Genomic DNA, 26173 nt, shown 5'->3' with positions numbered 1-26173 from the left:
AAATTGTGCTAAATTCTGTCTACCAACTGAGCATACAATGAGAATGTTAATTATTCCAGCAATGTGCACTAGTTCTAGCATTCACACTGGAAGACCTTCAAAAGGAAAAACACCCCATCTGAAGCCAAGCTTTATGCATGGCAAATATTGCGTGAGCAGTCTTACTGGATTTGGAAGTCAGCTATAAGGCTGCAAGTCACTCTGGAGCAATAGTTAATCGAGCAATTTCAGAAAAAAATATGGCTAATGAAGCATTCAGAATATGTCTGAGCTGCATAGTCATACTGAAAGTGAGCACATATTGATCTGCTGAAACATGGGAAAAATAAAAGAAAGCCAGCAAACACCATTTAGAATTGCTTCTTCTCACCCAATAAAATGCTCAGTAAGTCATTGCCAATATGTTTGCAAATCACATGTGATACTGTTATATGCTTCTGGATTTTGCTATTTAATTCTAACATTAGTGTATTAAAATGTGCAAAATTTTACAAACCACAAAAGATGATCCACATTCTAGCTGCAAAACCAAAACCAAACCAGTAAAAAAACCCAGAAAATGAAATACTTTTGTTGGTCAAGAGGTGAGAAGAAGTGCCAAAATGTACCTGAAGGTTAAGGCTGGGTAGAGTAGCAAGGAATTATGCTATTTCCAATAAGAATGTTGCAGAGTTTTGCAATCCCATGGGAGCAGTCAGTGCCAACAAGTTATTCTGGTTTTACATGCTTGTGCTTCCCACAACCAGCCTATGCATCACATGATACATATAATGTAGCTGATTTAGAAATTTTTAAAAGCCTCCTAAAAGCCATTTTCTGCAAAACCTCTGCATGTATTTTAATTAACTGCGTAGCTTTAAAAAGAAGGAAAAAAAATCAGATTAACTTCAGATGACTGCTCTCAGAATATTTCAGAATAGACTGGATATTAAACCAAGAAAATGACAGTCACACAGAGCAGTGTCATGAACTTCATTTGGTATTTCAGTTGTCTGCCACCATTTGTTGTCCTTGTTGGAATGTAACAACTGGTGCAGTGCTGTTAAATACACAGCCTGTATATTTCAGCTGTTGGTCTTTTCAGGGCTGTATCAGGTTCCCTGTATCTACCAAGTGTCTGAGCACAGTGAATAATAATGCTGACAAATCTTTTCACAGGAAATAAAGTGTATCTTATGTCATGCTTTCCAATCAATCAAATGCAATGCAGTACTCTATATTTTGCCTAGCCTTAGAAATACCTAGCAAACTGCAGCAAGGCAACAGCAAGCTCCCTAAGCCAAGTGGCATCCTAAATTTGAAATTTTAAAAAGTGGTATCTAATTGCTCTTACAACCATCCTGGCAAAAAAGAATGTTTTCTCACAAAAAATGAACCCCAAAACACTTAGCTGTAGGCATAGGAACTACATACATATAAAAAAAAAAAAAAAAAAAAAGAGTTCTGGCTTGAACACAGAAGGAAAACCTCAGAGGCCAGCAGCCCTGAAGAACTTTGAATCCACTGGATAAAATGAAATTGAATATGTTGCAAAAATACAATGAAATGGAAGGTCCAAACGAGATGCCAATCTGGCATGAGAGGGATAGGGAACTCAATAACAAGGCAAATGGCACAACCTGGCCATCGAAATGAAAAGGGCATGTATTTGAATCACATGTAAAGAAAGTCAAAGCAGAGGCTTCAGAGAGTTCAAATGGCACAGAAGTTTGTGAGGGATCTTATAATGCCTTTGAAATTAGTTAATGTTTTTCCTGTATTTCTAGTTCTGGCTCCCTGTTCTCCCTGTCAATCTGCAGCTACACTGTTTCTTACATAGAGGATGGGACTCCCTCAGTATCTGTCTTTCATTTTAATGTTTAAAGCAGGCTGGATTGCTACCATTAACTTTGTGTGTGCGCGTGTGTGTGTGCGTACATATATAGATATATATAACAAAACTAACTTCTGAGGCATTGAAGACTGCCACAGCTACAGGCCAGCTGTATAAAATCTAGTAGTGACACTCAGGGTTTCAGTTCTCAGGTGTCTGCTTGGTATATTCATTTGCAATATCAACATTGAAATGTAGATTATAAAGAATACATAAATTATCCCATCTAAGAATTTTACTTATCAGGTATCGGCTCTTCTTTAGTTCTTCAGGCCTAATACACTAGTGGCACCCTTCATCTCTTTCTCAGCTTTTAGTTTTTACTACCTTTTTTTTTTTTTTTTTTTACTAGAAGGGATAAATTTTATGGCATTCAATGCATGGCTGAATATGTGGTATGTCTGCCTTCCATACCACTCACTCATGGCAGCTTCCATGATTACTGTTGAAGACTACAACTGGTGACTGAAATGGTAATTTTCTCTGCACACCTAACACGTTTACTTTCCTATTTCACAAGGAGCAAAATAAACCAACCCCTAAATTTTAAGTTCTTTTCCCATTATTTAGTAGCTACAGCCTGTTTCCTCTGTATTCATACTCCCACAACCCTTATCCAAACATCTAGTCATGAAACAAAAGATTGAGTCTTTTTTCTTCTTCACTTCTCTTCTCCCTGTCAGCTCAGAACAGGCTCTCCAAGACCCAAGCACACAGATTATCTTCCATAGACTTTGCTTTGTCTCCTCTTTATTTCCACTAGTGCCACCCAAACCCACATTTAAAATATTTGATCTAACAACAGCAAAACTCTCAAACATAACTTGAGACTGTCAAAACACCAATCCACCTCCCCACATTTCTCATGAGCTTGGTTTTGCTTTCATTAATGTCCTAAAGTTCTAGTGGAATATAAAACATAAGAGAAAAACTAGGTCTTCAATATTGTAGCAACCTAAACTTCTTCTGTAAAACTGAATCTTTGGTTAAACATTATGTGTGACCCTGTCATTCTCTTTGACATCAGGAGGCAGTATTATTTGGATACAGAACTCTGTTATCTAGCAAAGCAGTAATAATCCTATTTCTTTTTAAAGGTCGCAAGTATATTTTACTGACTGAAAACTGGACAGCCTCCAGAGGTCCCTGTTCAACCTCAACTCTTCTGTGATTTGTTAAACCTGCATCTTCTTTGTAATTCTCTCCTTGGGGCAAAGCATATGAGACTTTACTGCACTGTTTTTTACAGCTGTTGACTGCTGCAGAATTTGACAATTTAGCTTCTTTACTTTGCATTGGCATCAAATGACATTTTCAACTAAGCAATGGACAGCACTGATCATGAAAAGGCATGAATATGAAAAGGCATACAATAGCAAGAAAGGTTGTTGCTATCTTGAGTTTTCCAAGATTATTACCCACAGTAAGAAGGAGGGAATGCAAATTTGAACCAGGAGAAGGAAAGCCTTCAAGTGGTGAATAGAAACACCATCAACCTAAATTTCAAATGTTTGCACTGAAATAAAAATGTCAATACTTTCTCTTTTCCTCACCATAATGTTGTCCTCTCCTCTCCAACTGCATGACATCAAGTAACAAGTCACAAAAAAGGGATCAATATTTAATTGCAAGTTACTGATTTTGATACCAACTGCTTGCTGCAAAGAGATGCGAGTTTAAACATACATCCAGGATGCAATGTCTTGCATCTCAGAATTTAAATCTCTAATTTCCAGCATTGAGGATGAGGCTGTGAGCTTGATGAGGACATCTCACTACACGACACCAGAGTCAAACTTTATTCCTACCCCTTCCTGAAGTATCTACCATTGTTTGCAGATGCTCAAATTTATGATTCATTGTTTCAAGTTCCTAAAGAAGTCTACATCACTATTTCTCAGTGAATGTTTTTAAAACAAATGTTTTTAAGTGAACAGTAACATCCATTCATTTTCTCATTTACAAGTAGGAAAAAACAGCCCTTGGAATCAGTAACTGAAATATTCACCAGAGTAATCTGCTTGCTTCCATTATTATTAAACCAAAATTTTATTCTTTCTAGAAATACAATTGTCTTTGTAGAATAGTTTTGCAAAGTGGACATAGCAAAAGCAGAACTATTCCTCATGAAAGCCTCAGGTTTTAAAACAATGGAGTTTCTGCATTTTTCAAAGGTTTCTCCACACCTCTTTGAAGTTAATTAAATGGATGCTTGTCTGTGCATGTACTCAGTCAGTTCTTTATTAATTGCTGTATGAATGTAAATATTTTGGGATAGGGACTTGAGGGTATCACATTCTTAGAGATCCACTAAAATCACAGGGCAACCAGCAATGCCTAGAGAAACTTGCAATTACTGGCCTTTATAGATACATAAAATCATATCAGAATATGTCCCTGGAATTTCAGGTTTCAAACCTTTCAAGGATAAACGCTCTCAAATAAATTAGGTGCTTATTCCCACTTTACTGTAATTTATTCTCATTACTGCAAACTGCCAGCAGGAACAAGACTATGCAGACACTGACAATTGTACATTATCTGTCAAACTGAAATGTAGGTTTTCCCTACTGCTATGCAAAACAGACTATCTGACCTTTCACTACTAATCTGCCTAGTTACAAATGCTGCTACCAAATTCTGCAAAAGGTAGGGAAAATTGAATTAGTTTATACAGTGTGTATCCAATCCTCTGCTGAAACAGTTCTGTGGGGAAGATTTTGAACGCCAAGTTCCCCAGACTGAATCCAACGTGCCACCCGGAGATGTGAGCCCTCTACTTCTCACTGCCTGCCAGCCAAGCAATAGAAATGAACTTACACACCAGAACTGGGACAGAGAATTAACTGATGAAACTGAGTCAAATCACCACCCAACCTGGGCAGAGAATCTTAGGGATAAGAACAAAATTTGTAAGAAAACATCCCGAAGTTTTGAATGTAGAATGAATATCTCAAAGAACAGGCCCGAGTTTCTCTCCTTCTCTCTCAAAGTAAGACTGTCTCCAAATGACCATGGGTTCAAGGCTTGTGCTTTTGCTGACACGATGGTTAAAACAACCAAGATTTTGGCAGCTGAATTTTATTGCTAATCCCACTGTGTATCCTGTTCTGTAGTCATGACAGAGATGCGTCCACAAAACAGGAAGTGTACACCTACCATTAAAAAAAACAAGCAACTCATCAAATATAATTATGCAAACCATGAAAACATGAACATCTGTAACTTTCAGATTTCCCACCATAAAAAAAAAAAACTTAGTGTAAATTTGTATAAGGCTATTGTTCAGATTAGTGCTACTCATTAATGCAGAACAGCCAATTTAAGCACTCAAATTTCTTACAAACTCATAAACAGCAATTGTTACTAGTAACAGTACTACTGCTGGATACTACTGGATCTATGAAGTATCTGACCAATATGCAAACATAAAAAATAATCTTAAAAATGACAAAAAATGAAATAATTTTTGCTTTAAAGCCATTATGAAATAGATTAAACTGTTTTAGCCTACTATTTCTATTGAGTATGGAGAAATGAAAACCAGAAATTGTTTCACGAAATTGCATAAAAACCTCTTTATGAAATGCTCTCCTCTTACCACATTTTGTAGTCTAACTGTAGCAAAAAATCAGCCCAGAAGTTTGAAATAACACCTGCAATATAGTTTTCATTTGCTTTACTTATTATTAGAGGGACACTAAATGACTGAGTGGAGAGGGAATGCATTTTGCTTCTCAAAAAGCAGCACTTAAGAACCCTTCTGAAACTGTAATATTTACTGGGAGGTTTGACCAAATCATAAATCAATACTGATAAAAGAAATGCTGTGTGTTTTTGGATAAAAACTGCAAATTACAATTAGTGTTTCAGCCTTACATGTTCCTTAAGCTACTCCTGGCTAATATATAACAAAACACTCATTATTCTTAGAAGCAATTAATTTAGCCTGTTACTAACTTGGAAGTAGTACTGGTAAAGAATACAGTTTTACCAAATGTACGTGCAAGGCCCTTCCCTTACCCAGGTATTTATTTTGATTCTGCAGAGATTCTCTGACTTTTGCTCCTGGTCTTCAACCTCTGTCTCATTTGTGGCAGTCTGTTGTTTGCGAAGTCTCCAATGAAAACAACCCAAAGGTGTAAGTATCACAATACAGCAAATGCTATAATCTCAGATAAATGAAAGGAAGACTTGGAAACTAAGTCTCCACTACAACAAACAATTTCAGAAGATGAAAAAGTTCTACTTGTAGAACTCGAAACCAAAGTACTTTTTTCCCTTATGTGGAATACTGTGAACAGTACAGGGCTCCCCAAAAAAAGGAGCTGGCAAATGGAAGCAGGTCCTAGAGGCTTGTCACCAGCATGGTTAGGGAGGTAGGGCACCTGATACCAAAGATGTGTTGAGAGTGCCAGGTTTGATCAAAATAACATTGGTCCTTACCAACACGTGTAATTTGTTACTGAATAGCTACAGAGTAGGCAGAGCAGGCTTTTTTGAGGATGCACAGCAAAAGAGAAGAGGGCAAAAGAGACATAAGCAGCATCAAGGGGAAGTCTCATTTGGAATGACATAGCAAGTGCTGCCAAACACTGAAGTACGAGAAATGTGGTTGCTAGAGAAGTGGCGGCATCACCACTCTCGAAGACAGTGTCAATGCAACTGGAAAAATCCTGAGCAACCTCATCTAACTTTGAGTTTAGATCCAACTTTAAAGCTGGCTCTGCCTTCAGTGAAAGGTTGTGCCCAGTGACCTCTAGAGACTCTCTAAAGCCTCAGTTAATCTACGATTCTCTCTATCAACCAGATAGCTCAAGGGACTGTATCTTATTTGAACCTAAGCATGTGAAACTTGCAATTCATTTTGGATTAAAAGATTTGATTGCGTAAGTATAATTATATTAATGGAATTTTCTCAAAGCAATCTAGCATTCAACCCTACAATCACAGCTAAATGATTAACCTGTTGAGTTTCAGTGATTCTCTGAAGTAATCTATCAGCTACAGCCCATGTTTATCCCATGGCCTGTGCTCATATTACCACCTAGCTTCCTCATCTGATCCAGCTGCACAGATTAATAAATACATGAGGTACAAAGTGTCCTGCAGAAAACAACTACTGCATATGGACTTCCAAATGTGTTATACAACAAAAAACCACCAGTTCAGCTAATTAAATTCTGAGCCTGTAGGAAAAGCAATCAGAGTGGCCATCTGATCCACTCACAAACAGGTTATCTCAAAGATGACCCCGATGTGGCCAGGAAAATAAAAACAACCATTCTTTAAGTTTTGAAGGGGAGAGGTGCAGAGCTTCTTATACAGTCCTATGGCTTAACAGCCTGAAGTCAGTGCTCCTACTGATAGATTCAAGGGCCCACATCTCAATGAAGCTGCAGCAGCTGTGCTACAAACCACGGCAGTTTTGTCCTCACAGATGTTTATTTCCTGCACCTTGCTTCATTAAATGTACTGTCGCCCAAACTACACTAAAAAAAAATCTACCAGTTCCAACTTGCCTGTGTACTGTACTCTTACTCCCCCAAAATTTCCCATTGCTTCCTCTTCATTAAGGTTTTCCTTTTGCCCTGATATTTGTACCTATGGCAATGCTTTCCTCATGCATACGCGATACAGTTTTACAGCACCTGGTTAGTAATAATTCTTTCTAAACTCTCACAAACTTATTTTCTTCTTTCCTGCTTTCCGTACTAGAAGGATACTTTTTTTTCCTATCACTCTGTCCTACTAATAATCCAATTAACTATAGAAGGGATTACACAAAAGGCCAAATTGTCAAGCATTGCTATGATTTACAAAGCTGTGCAAATGATATGCATAGCCAGCTATCTTTTCATTCTCTTCATCAACACTAAGAAAGTTATGTGTAAGATTAAAAAAAAAAAGTTCTCTAACTGAGTAATCAAGATCTCTAACATATCCACTGGGGCCAGATGATTCTTCCTGCTTCTGAGTTGAACTGTCCAGACTACTACAACAAAGGCCCCTGTTTCACTGTCCTTAATGTTTTATGAAGATTATTATCTTGACAAGGGAGGCTAAGCAAAGAGCAGGTGAAACAAAGGAAGTCCACATTTTTTAGTCTTTCAGGTGAGAGCAGAAGGTGATTCAAATCTGTGGGGTTAAGTACTAATTCCGTGCTCTACTTCTACAGTTTGGATTTCCCCATTCATTGTCATAAAACAAAAGCCGGTTCTAACAAACGCTAGTTTTGGAATTAGTGGGGTGGAGAATGATACTGAGTCCAACTGATGGAGCAGATGGAGTAAGTGGACTGTAGGAGCACAAGAACAGTTGATTTCTTGTCTAGAACAAAATTCTAGCTTGGAAAACATTCACACATGAGAGGTGACCGCAAAATGCCAAAGCAAATCCAGTACTACTTACAGGAGGGAATACCAACTTCTTGAAACAGTGACTGCTCTGTGATTTTATAACACCTGTGTTGTTCTGAGCTCTAAAAGGAACAGAACAGGTGAGCTCATTCTTCAGTAATCTCATTTGGATTAAAAAATTCTAATCATGTCTAAAAAAATCTCCAAGCACTTGTAGGAATGCTCTGATCTCTCTCTCTCTCTCTCCTGAGATGTGGTATTCAAAACTAAGTATGAAAAAGGTGAAATGCAGGCTCTCACTTGTGTCTGAGTTTGTTTCACAGGCTATGTATTACGTTCACTCTGATATCTGTTATTATTTTACTTTTCCTTTGAGATATTAGACTTCTCCCCTGTTATTTTTAAAATACACTGCATAAAACCTGTAGCATGAGGTTGAAGTTCTCTGGAGCTTTACATAAATTACTGTTTCCCTCTATCAAAGAAATGCATTCACATCAAAATAATCTTGATTGGTACTGCCATGTATTTTAAAATGTGCACTCATGATACATAATTTTAACACAACAGCGTTAATAATATTTCCTTAAGATCCCAAAAAGGAATTCAGTCAAATCAAAGCCTGAAACCATTTGGTATCTTCCATGGTAGGTGACATGCCACCAAGCAACATCAGAATGAAATTATGCCATGCAGTTAAATGCTATAGTCTTCTTATGGACTTTAACACACAATTTGTTTCATCTAGGGTGAAAGCAATGAAAACAAGAAAATGTGACAGGGTTATTTATATCATGACAGTTGTTGGAATCTGTAAATACAATACAGATTGATGCCATAAAAACACCTCCACATATTTACCACAGCATTGTGGGATACAAACAAACACAAAGATTGTTTTGAAGTTACTGAGCAGCATGGCAGGAGGGAAAAAACCCTGTTTCATGTTACCATTCTAATACAGGCCATGAAGATATAAAAGGCAGAAGCTGAAAACCCCACATACCCTATATCCAGCAATTAGTGTAATATATACCAGGGTAATGTCTGTCTTCTAGCAATGTCTTTCTAGTCTCTGTTCCTGTTAAAAAAAATAATTTCACTTGAGGTCAAATGCTCTACCTTTATTTTATTAATTACAAAAAGAAAATCTTTAGGTGGTAGCCATTCAAAATTTACCTTGATTTTGGGTTTCATTGTAACAGTGGATATAGTTCATTTTTATAGTAGTAAAGCCTACAATCTTGGACCTTGTTATGTAGATTTTTCTATCCACACTAAGTCTACTTTTATAGACATCCCAATGTTCTCAAATTACTGCAATTCTCTTGTATAAAGTAGCTGAAAGTGAAGTATTGCTCACTTCAGCATCAGATCATTGGCAGAACATACACAATGGTCAATATTATTACTGCACCCTCAACTCTCCTCTTCGCTGAGGCTGATCTTCCAACCCATGGGAGTCACACCTGGAAGCTGCAACTGAACTTCAGAACTCGTCACCTGGCCATTTGAGAACCTCTACATTAAGGAAAACAAAAAAAAATCTGCCTATGCTTACAAACACCATCAAACCAACATTTCTCATGTAGCCTTCTCCTCCTTTCACTTTTTAGTTTGTAGCAGATTAGCCACTATAACCTTCATCGCTAGTTTTGGCCTTGAAATGTACAGGATCTGGTAAAATACATGTTCTATAACTGTCCAAGTGTACCCTCTCCTCTTTCCATAATCAGGAGTTACCTCCTGATTCCCTTGGTGGACCCAGGAGTTACCTTCCCTTCCCTTAGTTTGTGGGTAAATCAGAATTTCTCTTTTAGAGTGACATTTAGTCTTGCACCTCAAGGAAAAATCAGCAATCTCTCCTTTGGTAAACCACTTAAAAACTATATACCTCAGTGTCAAAAGACTGAGACACACGTTCAGTTTGAATTTGTGAAGCATCCATTTTCTTTATGCAAAAAAACAGTTTCTTCATGAAACAGAGCTTGTTGAAGGACTCTGATTATTTTATGCTATATACACTGGATCACTACCAATACACAGGTATTTGACTGCATTTTTCAGTATTGTATGCTTCCATAAATGTTCAATCAGACTAGGCAAGTAGTGTGACAGCTGCAATTCTACATTTTTACCTGTTAATCCCAGTTTTTATTCACATACACACTTTCCTCATGCATTTTCGAAATTGTTCTTTTAAAGATGTGAATATATTACCAGGGATATGTTTATAGACTGACTGAAAAACCTCCTCAGTGACATCTGCACCTCATCTTCCCACAATGGTTGCTGTTTCATTTTCCATTCTAACACATTAAGAACAAAGAACAGCAAAACCCAAATATTCCCCAAGTTAAAAATAACTAATCAAAAAGCTACCCTTTTTTTTTTTTCTTTCTCAGACACCTGCTCCAAATGCTTTTTTTCAGCATGAAAATCCTGGCAACTCAAATTGTTTATGAAGAAATGTACAAAAAGGCAAATCTATTTGATTTTAAGAATCAGAGTCATCTAAGAAGGTAAGACATTTCTTCAAACAATAAAATTTACATTTCAAATACACCAAGCTTCATAAAACTGTCTGGAGCTTCCTGTATGAAATCAGGATCTTTCCTTCTATAGTATGGAAGAAGATCTCTCCTGCTGTAAAACTGAGGGACAATGTTCACATATTCTCTTTTTCAAAGTTTCTATAGAGAAATAATTTTTGCAGTTCTGCTTTTCAATAAATTTGTCCTATAGAATCTTCTTGAAAAAAAAAGAAAAAAAAAAAAGACAAGCTGCCTTTTGGTTCAGCTGTTCATTTGACAAGAAAAAACATATAAGGATTATTCTTATCAAAATAGAGGCTATTTGGCTACATTACTTCTACCAGCATTATTAGCATTAATTCTGATTCAGTGAAAGGAGACTTTTTTGCAAATCAACAAAATCTTCTTTTAAGCAAGTAAACAGATGCCCCTGGTAATGTTATATTCAAGTAAAGGAAGTTGTACAGACTGTGAGGGGAAAACCACCTGAAACATTCTGAAAAGTTCTTGTTTTCACCAAATACAAAATGCTTAGGTCGCCTTACTGCTTGCTTTTCTGTTGGGGCTTTTAAAGTTGTTTTTCTCAGCCATACTGGATCTCTGTATGTTTGAGTCCCCCCAAGGACTTTGTGTAACCATGAAACATCAATTCTATTCTAAGAAATCCACCACTGCCCTGTTCCCTCATGTATATAAATGCTCTTTTGTATATAGGCACTTTCAGGAAATTGCCCTCCTCCTCCCCCGCTTGCTCCCCACTGTCCGAATCCCTCTCACACCCCCCCTCCGGATCAACACCAGGGAATAATTGCATTTTTGTTGGAGCACTTCCAGCCCCTCCACACGTTCCAGTCCAGAAGCAACAGCACGCTGTTGCTTTGGCACTCTCCTCTGTTTTAACACACACACACACACACATACACACGAACACTCATCCGCAGGGAAGTAAGCAGCATCAACCTTATTCCCAAAATAATGATTTTCACTTCTCCCCATGCAACTTCCTCTTTTGCTGAAAAATGCAGTGTTTCCAAATTAATCTTCCTCTTTCGACATTTGACTAGCAATGTTTTGAAACACTGTTTCTTCCACTTATCTGTACTCCACATGCGAGTAAATTACCACTGCCGAGACAGACAGATACCCCTGGGTACCAGCACTTCGGTCACTTCATAGCATGCAAAATTGCCAGGACTTCCAACACTTTTGCAAAGGCCTTTTCCCCTCCCCTTTGAATACCCGAAAGCTGAAGAGAGCAGAAACTCTCCTCCCTGCTCAGAGAAGCAGTGTACGTACTTCCTCTCCTGCGAAAATAAAGAGTTTAGAACCGTACCTTCCTTGGGTTCGTCGGCTTCCGAACTCATGGCGTCAGGCAAGGCTCTGGGGACCAGATTAACGCTGACGTGCGCGCTGAGATGCAGCCGCAAGTCAACTTCTCTCCCTCTCCCTTTCTCTCTCTCTCTCAGAAGGAGAAGAAAAAAAAAAAAAAAGAGAGAGAGAGAGAGGGTTGGGGTTTTGAGGGGAAAAGTCTACGAATTCAGCAAATCACGACTAACCAAGTTGAAAAGGATCCCGCCCCTTTCTCAGCTGCACGCAGTGACTGTCTGAAAAAACAGCACCTTCAGAGAAACCCCGATTTTACTCGCCAGCTGTTGCCGTTTATGAATTTTATTCTCCCCAGTCTGTAGGAAGGGTGGAGTTTTCACTTGTTGCAGCTTGCCAACATGGTATGAGAAAGCAAGCAGGAGAGGCCAAAAAAACCCTGAGTGCAGAGCAGTGTCTGATTGCGGTGACTGACAATCATACTGGGGCTCCCTTAACTTGCAGGAAAATCTATTTGAGATCATTTTGCTTTTAAGCCTAAATTGTACATTTCAACACTGTTTGCTATCTGGAATTACTTCTGCAGCCTCCGTAATTACACTGACTAATACTGGATGACTTAATAGGTGCTTGAAGATGAGAAGTAGCAGCCTTCTTTCAGATAGTTTAAGCAAAATAATTTTCTTTCAGTTATGCTCAGTGCATGGTGCCATCTACCCTGAGACCAGCAATTCACCTTACATTCAAGGAAAAACTATCTGTATTCTTTGTGCTGTAGTTACCCCACACACACCCCAGAAAAGATCGATGTTTTTAACTACTACACGATACAGTTTTACAGCAAGAGATCAGGGTCTTTAGCAGCCACCTCCCGGTTTGCAATGTGTCACACATGCCTTCAGAGCAAAATCAGGGGGAATTACTTGGAAGCCTATTCTCAGTTACCACAGACTCCAGTAAAATCATTGACCTAGGGAACCATCTATCCCTGCTTATTCATTTAATGGATTTTTAGCACAATGAACATGACAAAACCTGGAAACATGACTACTCTAACAAAAGGAGAGGTATGGTCCCTCAAGTGCAGGCCTGACGGCACTTCCAGCTCCAACATGCAATCAAATTCCCCCCTACCTCTCTGTCTCACAGGGTTAAATGTGTGGGCTGAAGGGCTCTCAGGGTCTCCCGGAGGTAACACCATTAACAGCTATTAACAGTTAGCAAATATCTTACTGGAGTCAAGTAGAAGTAAGTGTATTTGTATTTCACGGTGAAGCCAGAAAGAGCCAGAGGTTTTAGCTGAGGCACTGAGGCACACAGGGAAAAAAAATAAACTGTTCAGATTGTAACATTCCCTTGTACTCGTTAAGGCTTGAACACTCACAAAGCGGGGAAGACCAGATGTAGGTAGGATCGCCTTGTAAGTAACAGATACAGCATGAATTCTTTACCTACAGCAAAGCCGCTCTGCGGACTGGGGTAAATAATACTTCAGAATGTTAGCACTTTTCTCCTATTTGCAGTTATTTTATTGTAAGGACTGTCCTTTGCCATGTACTACTCCCACACCTTGGAAAGACAGATTTCCTTTTATTTAAAGGCTTTTGGTAACACTGCCAATTTCTTGTTTTGCAATACACATAGCTCCATGGGTTCTTTAAAGATATTTCTTAAGAAGCAAGCTGTCTTCTGCAGGCCTTATCTCCTGTGGTGTACAGCACTGCATCCTTGAAAGCACAGAGAATGAAATTGAATATTACCCTAACTACATCACTGGAGTAGCTAAAGAAGCCACAGTTTAAAGATAAACAAAAAGAAAAAAAAATTAAAGTACTAGTTAAGGGTAATTAGGAGATTAAAATCAATCAAAAAACTTCACACAGAATAGACAAGGAACAGGAAGAAACATAAGGTTAGTCTAGAAGAACTGCAGTAGCTTCTGGGGTCCTTTAATCAAAGGAAGTGTTTTAGAGAAATAGGAATATAATCCAGCATCAAGATCCCTGCATTATCAGATTTACATATTAGATGGATGCCTTCTGTTATTTTAGACGACAGACAGACACAGAGAGATAATAAGACTTGTGATTAAATGTCAGCAAGTTCTGCAAATTAGGATTTCTCAAATCTCTCAGAAACTTTATACCTCACTGGACAGATAACAAAAATACAGTGATTTTATTTAGTTTCTTACATGCGAAATCAAAATCACATTTCCTCCCGCAGTCCTGTTACTCCTGCATACAGGGTCTCAATTCAGACTCGAGAAATTGGTTTTTTCTTTCATTTTGGTTGTTAGGCTTCCTAAAAGTACATGTACTGTCTGAAAAGACTCCAACCTGGCCAAAGACTGGTTAGGTGTGTAATTTTCTGCTCTCAGGTTAAGCAGGAACTTGTATTGGCCTACGATAATGGGACATTATCACCTGGGGGTGATGTTTTTCAGAGTCTGCACCCAGTCAACTTTAATTATTGTCCTTAGAAAGACAGTAAAAGTAATGGAATGAGGCAGGTTAAAATTAAGCAGAATCAGTGAAAAACACTAGAGCCCGGGTAACAGATGACACTACATCTACACGGAAGTGACATTTATCAAAGCATCCAGACTGACCTGGATCCCATGGTGAGTAAAAAGCCTGAAAACCCAAAAAAAATCCCTCTTTAATTGTAACTGTGCATGTGATTTGGAATAGGAATGACAAAAAAAAGAATGGCAAAAATTCCAGAAACATAATTAGTAGGTGCAGCTAAATTTCATAGGACAGCTTATCTTACAGAAAAGTACCTTCCTACAATGAAGGCCTAAAACTCGCCACACATTTGGACAGACATTGTTGTGCGGGGAATGCCAGAATTCCCACAAGAAAATGAAATCATGTGTGCAACACAAAAAAAAAAAAAAAAAAAAAAAAGAAGGGCTGACATACTTCAGTGGCGTAAAGCCTAAAAGCTTCAAAGATGGGCGAGACAAGGGGAGTAGTATGGTCCTTTCTACCCTTCTCTGCTGAAAAAACCAAAACTTTTGGTTTTACTTTGCAAAAAAAATTATCTTGTTTTGGTTTGGCTTGGCTTTTAACTCATCATCCGTAAATTGTCCTGACTTCTGCTAAAACCTAAGGGAGGGTCACCACAGCAAGGGCAGACTAGAGCCAGGCCCTGGCTTACTACAATAGTACATGGGGAATTGTGAAGGGATGGGTCAGCACATCCCCCGTCCAGCTCAAAACCCTGCTTATGTTTTGTGTCACAATCCATGCTGAGACGGCTCTCTTTACACAAGGATTTGTCCATTAGATACAGAAGTTGCAAATACAATGATGCATTTTGTAAGTATATAACAGAAATAACAAGCATCTTAGCAGAAAAAAAAAAAAGAAAAAAAGTGCTACAATTGCTTTCAAGAAGATTCTGAAATGTCAAAAAAAAGACTATAATATTTTGTTTACGAAAAAAAGAGGAAGCAGCACCACTACCAGAAAAGTGTCAGCAAGAAGCTTTCAAAAGGAGGTAGCTGCCATGGAAGCAAGTCTAAATCCTCTACTGTAAGAAGAGGATTTATGGGTACAGCCCTAGAACAGTTCTAGAGAGAAGAACATGGTAATGTCACACTTCAGACTTTACACATTCATGGGATTTTAAAAAAAAACTTCCAAACTTCCCCATATTTTGTTAACATAATTAAAGTTCTCTTGTGAATATCTTCTGCTCTTCCAGAATGTCACATTCAATGGATTGCAAACCTTTAAACAATGAAAAAATAAGATCTATGCCCAACTACAATTCCCTGACACAGATGATAGTCACCAGTTCTTCTCCTTAAGTCAATTATGTCTCTTTTACTGACTGTAACTTACTGAATTATTTGAAGCCACATGACAGACCATGATAGCAGCTGAGGAGATCTGGTTTTCCCATCACACTCCCAATTGTGAGGAAAAGGTGTACAAGTAAACATTGCAAGTGATATATGGAATAGAAGGGGCAAAAGAAAGAATGGCAAAAACTCTAAAAATAGAATCAGTAGACACAACAAAATTTTGTAGGGCAGATTCTGTTACAGAAAATAAAAGTAACTTCCTACAATGAAGAGCTTAAAACCCACCACACATTTGGACAGATAATGCTGCCGAGGGCTAGTCAGAATTCCTGGAGGAAAAATACAAGGAAACCTTTTGCCATTTCTGCTTTTAGCCTCAATAAGCTGTTGTACCTATTTATGACACTAGAAGTTTGGGTTAGCAGATTTTCAGCTTCTGAGGCTCTTCAATGTGTGTGGATTATGGATATATGACACAAGTTTTCAAACAGGATAAGGAGAACATCGGATACTATCCTGAATCACTCACATATATTAATTTTTTTTATGTATACAATTTTCAAAATGTACTGGGAAATTATGTGCCACACTATAATGCATTTCACCAATTCTTTGACTTTTTCTCAAATTAATGTTCTGAGAGGGAACAAGATGTAAGATTGTTATATGTAAGTCTACGACCTTCCAAGCAGAAAAAAGGGTATCAGGTCTGGTCTGCATACATGTATGGAATCTTCAAACAGGCTGACCTCTCATAAGGACAACCAGATGGTAACACAGTACCTCAGAAAAAAACATACAAATAATGTTATTTTTTCCCTCACAGAAATAAGAGGAAAATAGTTAAATTCAAGTCTGGAAGCCACACTGAGATATCATTAGGAAATTAACTGTAACAACTGTTTCTGCAAGTCATGCCTTAATAACTTGCAGATTTTCCCTGAAAGACCTTTTTATAGAAGTTACTGATTGAATAAGCAGGCAAAGACAGCACAGAGCAGCACAGAGCAGAGTGCCCTTGACTTGCTCCTTTGCTCCTTTCCCGTGTTCCTTCCAGTATCACTACAACCTTTTCCTCAGGCAGGCAGATCATAATTGCACTGAGTTTCAAGAAGCACAGATTTACAAAACAGGAAATATTTCTGTTTTCTAGCGCTTCTCTATTACTTCAGACTGGTAGGTGAGCTCTCAGAGCACTGAGATCTTGCAGCACAAAAGCAGGATATGTTGTCTCTTCCAGCACTGTCCGTATCCTCTCCCAGGATGCAGAAATCCACCTGCCAAGCTCTCAGGTGCCCAAGGGTGCAGCACTGACCTGCAATCTGTGCCTTCTGCTGATGCCACGCATAGGCACGAAGCTGCATGCAGACATCGTGTGTGCAGGATGGAGCATGGGGAGAGTATGGAAAGAGTGGTACAGGCACAGAAAAAAAAGTGAAGTTTCAGCTTTCTAGCTGAAACAAAGAATTGTATTATGCCCACTTTATCTAAGTTGTTCTGCTTTCAGTTATGCACTTAAACAGTTGTAAGCAGACCAAGCAAACCAGGCAAACCAAGAAGTAATTTTAAACTTATTTCCTAACACAGAGGTAAAGCAACACCATCATCTGTAGCTGTATTACTTCTACTATTGCAAAAGAAAGTGCAATATTCACTGTCCGTGAGGTGTGAACACAGCAAAACCAAATTCCAACTCCTACACAATTTAATTATTTGGGAGTTGGGTAAAAAAAAAAAAATCTTGATTAGCTGTGTGATTTTAATAGCACTGTTTATATAGCTCTGTAAATAAGAATATTAGGTACAATAGCCTATCTTTTGCTCTAACCAGACTTTACTTCTGTTTTATCTTCTACCATAAACAAGACATACATCAAGATAACCTAGACAGTACTTAGCTTACAAATAATGTCAAAAATAATGTTTTCAGCAATAGTCAGTGTTTCCATGTAACAGCACAATTCTAACATCTCAGTTACATATGATGCAGAATTTTAAACCAATTTTTCTACATGCACATAAACTATCAGGTAGTTTTTATCTTAGAAAAATTTGTTCCACTGAAAGACAGAGAAACAAAATAAAAGATTTGCAGGTTGAGCTATATCCAGATCTGAAAAATACGTGTACTCCTGGGTTTGGTGTGATCGTTGCTGCTTGTTATTCCCTTATCTCATTACTTCCTCTTTGCCCAGCAGACTTCAGACCAAGGCAGATGATCTGGTTTCGGCACTTGCTGAAACACATATAATACCCCCACCTGTTGGGGAAACCCATGAATGATACTCTAGCATGTGCTTCTGCCATGTGGTTAATAAATTATAGAAGTTAACAATTATAAACAAATTATAAAAACAAGTCATTGTCACCTGATAATCTTACTAGGGGATTGCTCAATGGCATGTGAACCATGCTTGGCATCCAGCACTTCATTCTATTCTTCTCCCCGCCCCATGCTACCTTCTCCTTTTTCTAGACCTTCCCGTTAAAACATCCATTCTCTACCTGCTACTGGTGTACTGAGGTCTAACTGTACTTTCATTTCCAAATGCTAAAAGCAAAATATGACAAATCTGGTGCTGAATGAGCCCACACAACACTGGTGGTGTGGCCCTTCAGAGTGAGCAAAATCTAGGGCTTCACCACAGAGTAATATGTACAAAAGTATGTCCTTTTGACAATGAACCAGATGAATGAGCAGTAGTATGCGGCAACAAAGGAATTCACAACAAGCCTACCAAGTGAAGGATAAGAAAAAGCAGCATGTGGGGGACAGATCCTGGATTCCATATGCATGCAGTAAAACTTCCCTAACAGACAGTCCTAACCTCAGCAACTCTCCCTGACAGAAAATGTATGGAGGGAGAGCAGGAAGATACATGCACAAAAGGCTCCATAAAGTTGAACCTGCTTTATACTGAACATAACTTTGCTACAACATTTGGAAGTCCCATCTCTGCAATACCCATGACCTCACTTATAAATACTCAGAGCTGACAGGAAGACAACATGATAGTAACCACCTTGCAAACTGTCACAACAGCGTGCAGTGTGCATCTTCCAAACTGCTGTCCTTGACACAAACATGCTGATATTTTAAGTTCCCAAATAATGACAAGAGTTGTTTTTAAATTATTGTGAAGATACACTCAAAAGTTCTGGTGGTTAAGAGCTGAGGAAACTCCTTCACTTAGCCTCAAAATGAAGCATTCTTCATAAATTTTAGCTGCATCTCCCATTAATTTTTGGATTGTCAGTCACAGCACACTCTCAGCACAGGCCTGATGGGATCGTGGCTTAGAGTGATCCCTACTATTCAACCTCACAATGTTTGTTACTTGTTACAGACAGCATATTGCCAGGGTACAAGACTGCTCTCAGCTCAGAAAGAGTTTCACTGGCTTATCTTTTTTCTTTTCAAAATCAGTCTGAAAATTCACACACAAAGCAACACTATGTCTTCTGAGATGTGAATTCTGATGTAATTCTGATTTCTTGTCCGTACATATCATGATGCCAGAACTCACTAATAAGAGGTCTTATTGTAGTCACATAGATATCGTGCACTGAGAGTGGCTAACTTATCCAGAAGTCAGCAGTTAGTGAAGACAAGTTTTCAGTGCATAAGAAAGCATAAAACAATTTCTCAAGAGCAAACATATCAAGTAACATTCAATGGCTTGGTTGTTATTGTCATAACTTGGCTTAGCCCCACATGGCAACTGATCTGCACAGAGCCACTCGCTCACTCCTACCCAGGGGCAGGCGAGAGAACTGGAAAGCCAGAAGTGAGAAACATCATGGGTTGAGATACACAGTTTAATAGGCAAAGCAAAAGCTGCACACACAAACAAAGCAGAACAATTCACCACTTCCCATGGGCAGGGAGGTGTTCAGCCATCTCCAAGACAACTGGGCTCCATCACAGGTAACAGTGACTTGGGAAGGCAAATGTTATCACCCTGAATGCCCCTCTCTTCCTTCCTCCTCCCCCAGCTTTATACGCTGGTCTGGAACATCCCTCTGGTCAGTTTGGGCCAGTTATCCTGGCTGTGTCCTCTCCCAACTTCTTGTACAGCCCCAAATCACTTGCTGGTGGGGTAGGGTGAGGAGCTGAAGAGGCCTTGGCCCTGTGCAGGAGGTAAGGAAAATACCCGTGTATTAATGCTGTTTCCAGCAGAAATCCAAAACATTGCCTCATACAAGGTACTGTGAAGAAAATAAACTCTATCACACCAAAACCAGCAGAGCTATCCACAAAGAGGAGATGTCATGGTAACAGGCCCCCAGCTGGAGTAATAATTGGTATAGACTCTATGTATTTATAGAATGTTGATGAATTTCTTTTATTAAGAAACTTACTGGTTTTTTATATCCTAGTTTGCTACAAGTGGACTTAACTGGTTTCTTACTTAAAACACTATCACCATTGGCTAACTAAGAAACCACCCTTTGGTAAATAAATTTCTAAAATGCATTTTACATGTTCACAATACCAGGTGTAGCAAGTTAAGATAAGAATTGTTTCTTATTCTTTCCTCTGATCTTCTTACAGCCTTTCCCAGAATGATGCTTGGGAAAGTTGTGTTTCTCTCTGTGGCCAGAGAGCTGCTGCCACAAGGAGGTAATCAGTGACAATTGCTGATGGTTTGGGAATTCATACCGGTTGCGGTGGAAGTTAAAAAGACTGTTTCTGAGGGCCTTGCACCAAATCGTGCAACATGTACTGACACTGGCTTATAGCACTGTTTCTTCAAATAGCAAACATTTCACTCACTATTTTCACTTTTTTTACGTGAACTTTTTTAAGGTCCTGTAACAGGACTACACACAAATTACTCCTGCCACAGTGCTATGCCAAGCAAAGAGCAGCACTGGAGACAATGAGACTGTGGCCTGCATGAACAGAGGTAGAAAAATGCAAATTTCTGGTCTGGTGAAGAGTACAGCAGATCAGAGCTAGTTTTATAGTTTGGTCACACAGGAAAATAAGCTTCCCAGCAGTAGTTTATGATATAATTCTAATGAGATATTTTTGTTACTACATGAAGTTGCAGCCTTTGCAAAAATAAAAGCAAGGCCTAAGAAATCTGAGGGGCAGAGCACCAGAAACACAGATTTAAAAAAAAATCCCTGCACTGAAAACAGAAATCACACCATAATGCCACAGTTTCCCCAGACAAGTAGAGGGAGTCAATGTGCTACACAGAACCTGCTGAGATCAGCACCAGAGGCCATGAGAAGAGACACTACACCAGATCTGCTCTCAGCACTACGAAGCGGTATTGCCGGCGGCCTGTGCATCAAAACACAGTGCTAGAACAATTTTAATTGGAAAGGGAAATTTTAATTACAAACAGGAAATCTAGTATCACATAGCCAAAACTCAAAAAGAACTCAAAAATAAGGTGCCTGAACTAGTGTTAAATACAGTACATTTTAAACACTGCTACTGGAGTGTATGGCAAATGGCTTTTTTTTTTCTTTTTCTTTTCTTTTTTTTTTTTTTTTAATGCTGAAAGAACACGAAACTAAAAATTATCTTAAAAAAAAAGGGAAAACACATGCGTCTCAGTTCAGGAGGGCGGTGTTCCAGTCCCAAGCACACAATCCAAGTGTTTTGCTAATGTGTAACAATCAAGCTATGCCCTTTTTCTCCAAGACATCAAAGACATTAGTCATGCAAACAGTCAAAATACCACTTGCATATCAAATGGAGATCTAGAAAAAATTTCAAATTAAAAAAACCTTTAAAAAATACCTACACGAATAATCTCCTTTTAGTACAAATTCAATTAAGAGATTAAAAGAGAGATTTAAATGGATATAGAACCTAAGCAGGATTTGCTCTTTAAAACTGAGTTTAGCTATAGTTTACATTTACAAGCCAGATGCACCTAATTATGAGGTATTCCTTCAAATAACCATATTGATTTCTGCTTGTTCCAAATTGGCTTTAAATCAGTTTATTATTTGTATAAAGCTTAGACTGAAGCCAGAAAGAATCTGGAGAAACACTTGCAAGAGATTTTTTGGTTTTGTTTTTGGTTCTTTTTTTTTTTTTTTTTTTTTTTTTTTTGCAAAATGTTTACTAAGACTATGTTGAACAAGTGCTGGAATTTCAATAGCCAAAGAAACTTAGGAACTCATAATTTATGCAAGACTTTCAGCACTTGCTTTCTCTGGTTTATGGTAACATTTTCATAACTAAATCGCACTTGAGAAAACAGCACTTCAGACTGGTCCAAGTGAGAGTGTCTGTCTACCAGAGCAGCACCATCTTCCTCTTCCTCCTCTCCATTTACCATGCCAGCATAGGCATATGGTGTCCATTTACAAGACATATATAGCTAACCTTTTTTTTTTTTTTTTTTTTTGGCTGGGAAAATTAAAACCACAAGTAGGTCTCCTTTATTATTTTAATATAAAATAAATTAACTACAGCTAAAATTAGGTATTTGTCTCAAAAAGAAGGTCTTGGATGATCTCTAATTTAGTTATAACCACTGAAAATCCATACCTTGCTAATTTTTTCTTCTATTAGGCAAGCTTACATTAGTGAGCAATGCTCAAGCAAATTTCATGTGTAAACTCTGGTTAGCATATTTCCACATTGCATTAAAAATTCAATATTGGACTTCTACTGATTGCTCTCAGTTCCAATTAAAAAAAACCAACAAACTAACAAAACACATCATAATTTTGCTGGACTCCAAATGAGTTTATTTCATAGAAGTATGTCTAACTTTTCAACAATTTTATCCACTTTACAGGAAACTCATACCTCAGCCCTTAGAATGCTTTAGCAACAATAACAACAGAATTTGCATACCACTTCAAAGGATTATTGCAAGACTTTCAGGAACTATTTCAAGTATTCAGTTAAAAAAAATGTGGATAACAAGATCTGAACAAGACTTCTTACTCTTGTTACTCAATATCTTGTTTACAGAAAGCTGAATTATGGCACATACTTACGATGATTTACTTGTTCAGGCAGATGGTCTGTCAGGGCTGTGCTTCTGCAATTCTTCCTAAAAGCTTAGGACTTAGTGTTTTTCCAAAATCTGAGACTCAGTATGGACAATAGCTACTATCTTTGTCCACTAGAAAATAAAGGGGACAAGAGAAAGAACAAGACTGCCATTGACTCTGCACACAAGGAAATGTGGCACATGGATCAGAAATCCCAGGTAACAAACTTCTGAGAGTTGTACAGAGGTCAGGTCTCTTAGAACAGATCCACCTGCTCCCCTCTGTGCATCCCACATCCATCTCACTTGGACATGTCAGCAATTGATGTAGGTCATGGAGCATTTGCTAGTGGTTTTGGCCAGTGCCACGAGGTGGCAACAGCATCCTGATTAAAAAAGAGCAGGGCTTCTTGAATGAGTTTTGCTGTCTAGAGAACAGAGCAGGAAAGCACTGGCTGAAATGTCAAGCGAGAGGCTTCCCATAGAGCCCTGCAATAGCATTTTATACTGAATCACACACAAAGGCTGCACTTGTGTTTCGTGCATGCTGGTAAGGCAAATCTGAAGGACTAAATGCTTCTGAAGCAGTGGACATCGCCTGAAATCCGTTGAACTGCACCAGGTAGCAGTACAAAATATCTATAATTTTTTCTCAATCCAAAGCCCAGATAGGTTTAAAAAAACTTAATTAGATCTAGAGGATAGCTACATTATAATGGCAATATAGCAGATGATGTAGTGGTAACAGCTTGGCTCCATGAATTTGAAACCACATTAAAATTTGAAGTATCAACTTCAAAGTATGGATACAATTGTGCTGCTCATGAGGCTCACCCCTTGTTCCCAGCTTCTGCCTGCAGTGACTTAGTTCAGACCTGCTCTGCCCTCTATGTTTTTCCCTTCCTTATACCGCCTTTCCAGAAATGGGATAGTGTAACCTTCCTTTCTTTCCCCTTGGAGGGGATGTGTTGAGTTACCTGTAACTCAACTTCACAGCTGCAAAATCAGTGTCAGCATTTCCTCTTATGGGACATGCAGGATTGTTTTGAATGCAGGGGTGGTGGATTATTGAGGGGCACTGTGTTGAATTAAAATGCCTATCATAAACCAGGAATGCCATGTATAAAGATTGCACATGCAACCTCAACTAGGTCTGAAAAACATTCCCAAGTATTAAGCTTTTCTTCGTCTTACCTCCATGAAAAGACAGTGTCTTGTTAATTTTGCAAGAATTCAGTTATTCAAAAGATGTTTTTCTTCTGAAAACTAGGAGCAATTCAAATGGTGGCAATTCAAATTTTAGGATGGTATACCTAAAATTAGGTAATAGTTATTTCTGTGTCCAAAGTAAAACTGCAGCTATCTGGGGCATCCCCCTTTAATATTGTTTTCCTATGCAGCTCATTTATAGTAACGGAGATGCCATCAGAAAAAATGAGGATATTCTAGTTTAATCAGTGTTGGGTAGAGGCAATTGCCTACCATGTTTTTAGATGGGTATGAAAACAAAAATTACTAAATCTACTCTACTTCCCGGCTGCCTTTGAGCATTTAATCCTAAATGTATGGCAAATGCATTTACATTCATTATGAAAAAAGATGAAGCAGGGACTGCCACCACTTAAAACATTCCCTTTACTCAAAACAATGCTATCTAAGCAAGTAAGATTTTCCCCAAAATCTTGATCTGTATTTTAAACTAATGCAGAGTTATCCAGTTCTTAATCTCTGTAAGTGAAATTGAAAAAGCAAATCTCCATCACCAAATACCAGACATGACACACTTGTCTTAACTGTGAAACTAAGAGAATAGTACTAAGGAACACATTAACTGAAAGCACTAAAATAACATCTATTAAGCACAAAGATCATATGTCCACTTGGCTATACAGTTGTTCAATTCAAACTGGATTTTTAAACACTCTTACTTGATCTCAGTGCAGTTGTCTGTGTGTAGAAAACAGTAGCAAGTCCAGTTGATGAATAGAAAAGCAGAGCTGAAATGTGGCATTATGAGGCCAGGCTACAAATATATTTGACTCAAAGCTAATGCAATGCCTTCCCAAAACAGATAATTTCAACATCTACATAACATAGCTTGTTTTTAACGTCAGGAAAAAGCCAGCAGGAACTTACCTGACAGTAAACAGTGAGCATATTTGGGCAACATAATATTAAGGTCATCATGTTTCCCCATTTCCTGAGAGTTTGCTTTCATAATCTTCTGTGGTTTTTACTCCACAGTTTATACTGCAAATGCAGACTGACCTTCAAGCTCGTGACCAATTCTTGACAGCTCTTCAATAGTCACCACACAAATAATCCAATTTTTCCTCAAAATTTCTCTGGAATTTAAACACAGCAGATTCCATATGCAGACACCTGGAAATCTAGAAGTATATCAGTCTATCAACCAACATGGATTGGGGATTAAGAAGTGAAAACCGCAAAAATCACAGGCATGACAAAATAAAAATAAGAGCAGTTTTGGCCCTAATGACTGCAAGAGAGAAACAAAAATTCCAATTTGTCATAGTGGGCTTCTGATATTTATTCCAATATTTATGAGAAAAAGGTGAAATACAAACATTTAATAGTAAATCAATGGGCAAATACTGGAAAAAAATAACTAGTACACTAAAATATGCAAGTATTTAGGACAAATAAAGAAATCTGTCTAAATATGAAAAGTCAAGAGAAAGAATGTCATTTTTAAAAAAATTACTGCTCAAAACTGGTATTTTGTGATGACTGATGACAAACACTGATGTATTGTCCTAGATTTTGAACTTGATACATTTTTTTATTTCTCTAGTTTTTAAGAAGCATGCAAGTACACTCATAATGAAATGTTGCATTTTAAAGTCATAAGGTGTAACAAATGTTAGCAGCCCCTGTATGACTCTGGGCAACACAGATTCTGCAGAGCCTTCACTGACCACGCACACATGGAGCACCTCAGGGTATGCACTGTCTATCTATTTCTTCCAGATCCTTTGAAATGTGGTATCTATGAACATTTATCCTTTGAAGAGTGTTGCACATGAATGCAAACTCTTTCTCTTAAATGTGGCCGTAAAATTCTTCGCAGAACTAGATGTACACAGGGCCAATGCACACAAGAACCATCAGAAACCACTCAGTCAAGCATGTTTGTGCAACAAAGATCTGAAAGAAAGTAACATATTTCATGACCACAGAGATTTATGCTCATCTTACCTGACCTCCAACTCAAATCTACTCATGCCTTCTTACCAATTGGTTTCTAAATGAAATCAAAACTGAACAGGGTT

General features: G+C 38.2%; 1 protein-coding gene across 4 annotated transcripts in view; it reads right to left on the bottom strand.

Annotated features, from left to right (window-relative positions):
* The window catches only part of TNFAIP8 (TNF alpha induced protein 8), a 33249-nt gene extending 7740 nt beyond the window's left edge, over positions 1–25509 (bottom strand). The window contains exon 1 of one of the 4 annotated variants that reach the window (XM_038125234.1): positions 24809–25509. In XM_038125234.1, coding sequence (XP_037981162.1) covers position 24809 — 1 coding nt within the window. In that variant the 5' untranslated portion in view covers positions 24810–25509. Of the gene's footprint in view, positions 1–12099; positions 15626–22884; positions 22985–24808 lie in introns of those variants that run through there. The other 3 variants (XM_038125235.1, XM_038125233.1, XM_038125232.1) reach the window with 3 other exon arrangements.
* Between the last annotated feature and the right edge of the window lie 664 nt (positions 25510–26173).

The sequence above is a fragment of the Motacilla alba genome, chromosome Z (genome assembly GCF_015832195.1).
Source record: "Motacilla alba alba isolate MOTALB_02 chromosome Z, Motacilla_alba_V1.0_pri, whole genome shotgun sequence".
In the NCBI taxonomy this organism is placed as follows: domain Eukaryota; kingdom Metazoa; phylum Chordata; class Aves; order Passeriformes; family Motacillidae; genus Motacilla; species Motacilla alba.
The sequence above is the reverse complement of the archived record's forward strand: the minus strand, read 5'-3'. Positions and strand labels throughout refer to the sequence as shown.